General features: G+C 31.3%; 1 protein-coding gene across 1 annotated transcript in view; it reads right to left on the reverse strand.

Moving 5' to 3' along the window:
- Window positions 1-473: 473 nt before the first annotated feature.
- The window catches only part of LOC138861218 (serine-rich adhesin for platelets-like), a gene marked incomplete at its 5' end in the record, with an annotated part of 2,851 nt that continues 824 nt past the window's right edge, over window positions 474-2,500 (reverse strand). The window contains 2 exon segments of the mRNA XM_070120128.1: window positions 474-2,182; window positions 2,413-2,500. The exon segment at window positions 2,413-2,500 is cut by the window's right edge and continues 84 nt beyond it. Coding sequence (XP_069976229.1) covers window positions 1,848-2,182; window positions 2,413-2,500 — 423 coding nt within the window.

The raw sequence follows: 2,500 nt of genomic DNA on the forward strand, positions 1-2,500 counted from the left end.
GGTGTTTAAGGGTTTTATACTGGTTGGCTTTTTAGATAATGGTGTGAGGTATTGAAAGTAGAAATAATAAATAGCACAAGACGGTTAATTACATCAGTAACAATTACCCAATTGTAGTGCCTATTCTAAAGGACTGTTCAGTCAACTGGATTGTCTCAGAACTCCAATTTTTCTGGGATGATAGTTATTTTTTGGGTAATTATTTTGTTTTATATCACTTCAGTCATTTTAATTTTATTTTACTCATTGTTGTTTCACTGACTATTGGTTTGCTTTTGTTGCAGTACAAGAGACTGATGGCAGATTTTAATTGAAAATAGATTTATCCATCCTTAATTTGATATCACATCTACAGAGCCTTTTTTCATGGGAAACAGTCTTTCAAGCACTGAGGTATTCAAACCTCCAAGATGAGAGAGGAAAAGATATTTAAGAAATAAGAAAGGAAAACAAGGAGGAATGAAAAAAGGAATGTCAGACAATTTCTTGGATGAAAATATACAAATTCATTTTCTGTTATAAATCAATGACAAGAGGATAATTTAGAATCATTATTCTACACAAAGCTTTCAGCTCGTGTGTTGGAAAATGAAAACATACAATGGGCATTTCCAATAGAACTATATACTATAGCAAATGACATCTGTGGTAATAAAAGCCTTTAAATTTTTTGGTTTTATCAAGAAAGTACTGAGCATTCTATAAGATTGATTATAATTTTAAATAAAATTAAAATAACACTCAACACTAACATCAATGAGTTTAGAGCTTTTATCCTGATTAATTTATTACATTTCTTTGAATTTCTATCATATGCATTTGGATAATTATCAATATATATATATTTCCTTACAAATACCTTGATTTAAAAGCCATATTCATCAAGACTACCATTTACATTTTCTAGGTATACTTCAAATAATTTAATGTTTATGGTTTTAGTATGTTTAACCAAAATACATTTACATATATACACACACATACACATATTTTACTTATAGTCTAGAAATTATATTGGAACAAAAGGTAAATACATGAATAATGTAATATTCAGAAAACAGCAGTGTCAGGAATCACAAAAAATGAATGGTGTACATATATACAGACACAGCCAAATTTATGTAAAAAATAGAAAGTTAATCATACTGCGATACTGCTAGTCCTATTTGATTGCCCTCTATTGTATTGCCAGTATTAGGACATGACATCTTGAAACAATTTTTTTCATCATCCCTCTATAAAACTGAAGCTTACAGGCATCTAAAACACATATGTTTTCACAAATTAACATACACTCTAACAACCTCAGTCTCTGGCTGACACACTAGTATAACTTGAAACATTAAACATGTAATAAATTACCAAGCATTAATGGATAACACTTTTCTAGATCGTCATATCCCTAACCAGTCACTATCAGCATCAAATCTATGAATAACACTTGATACAAAACTGATCAGCCCAATTCCTTCACCTACTTAGGAGTGTCATGAGAATTGTGCAAGTTATGCCAATGTTTTTTCTTTTATAACATTTCTTGTAGAAGGAAAAAAGAAGAGGATAGCACTATCACAAGTCTTTTTTATTTTATAAAAAAAAAAAAACTTTTCTTGTGCTTGTGCTTGTCATTCTTAATCTTTCTATCTGTCCAAATAGATATCCACCCTTTAACGCTGACAATCAACTAATGCAAGTCAGCCAATGAATTTTCTATTGTCACATCATATAGTCCATAATGATACATATGTATCAGTTCCTTCTTGGTTAACAGAATCATGGCATTTTTGTGCAAGCTTTTATACAGTAGTTTCAATACAATAGTCTTCCATTAAGGATTTCACCCAATATCATACATCACTATCAACATCAGTTTCACTTCGGGGCTGTCCAAAATTTCTTGTAATGCTTTCTGACATTGATCTTATGTTCTGGAGATTTATTCCATCTATTCCATCTAAATCTACATCAGAGAGTGGCTCTGTATCAAAGCCATCTGAGGTAATACCACTTGGACGATAGTTGTCATACTCAGACTCATAGTAGGCATTAATCTGGTCGAAGGATATAATTGCATCTGAATCAAATATTCTTGATGATGCTCGTGAGGACATACTTGTGTCATCCATATCTCCATCGTACTGGTGTGGATCATTATAAATGGAGTTCACATCACTCAAGGCACCTGTAAACAATATCAAATGATAATCATATCAACTAATAAATACCCCATTATCAAGTCACACTTAACACATTACAATGACACTAACATATTATTGTTTTGATCCATGTCAGAGTTAAAATTATATTTCAGCAATCTCTCAACTGCTATTTAAAATATATCTTTATGAATTAGAATTTTTTTTTTTAATTATATATTCTTTTCTTTTCCAGAGGAATACTATCATGCCTTACCCTCAGCATCTGTTAGGCCAGCATCATTCATCATGGAGACTTGCTCTAATGCTGGGTCATCAGTGGTATAGCCTGTACTCTCTTGATC

Source organism: Penaeus vannamei, unplaced genomic scaffold (assembly GCF_042767895.1).
Source record: "Penaeus vannamei isolate JL-2024 unplaced genomic scaffold, ASM4276789v1 unanchor3025, whole genome shotgun sequence".
In the NCBI taxonomy this organism is placed as follows: Eukaryota; Metazoa; Arthropoda; class Malacostraca; order Decapoda; family Penaeidae; genus Penaeus; species Penaeus vannamei.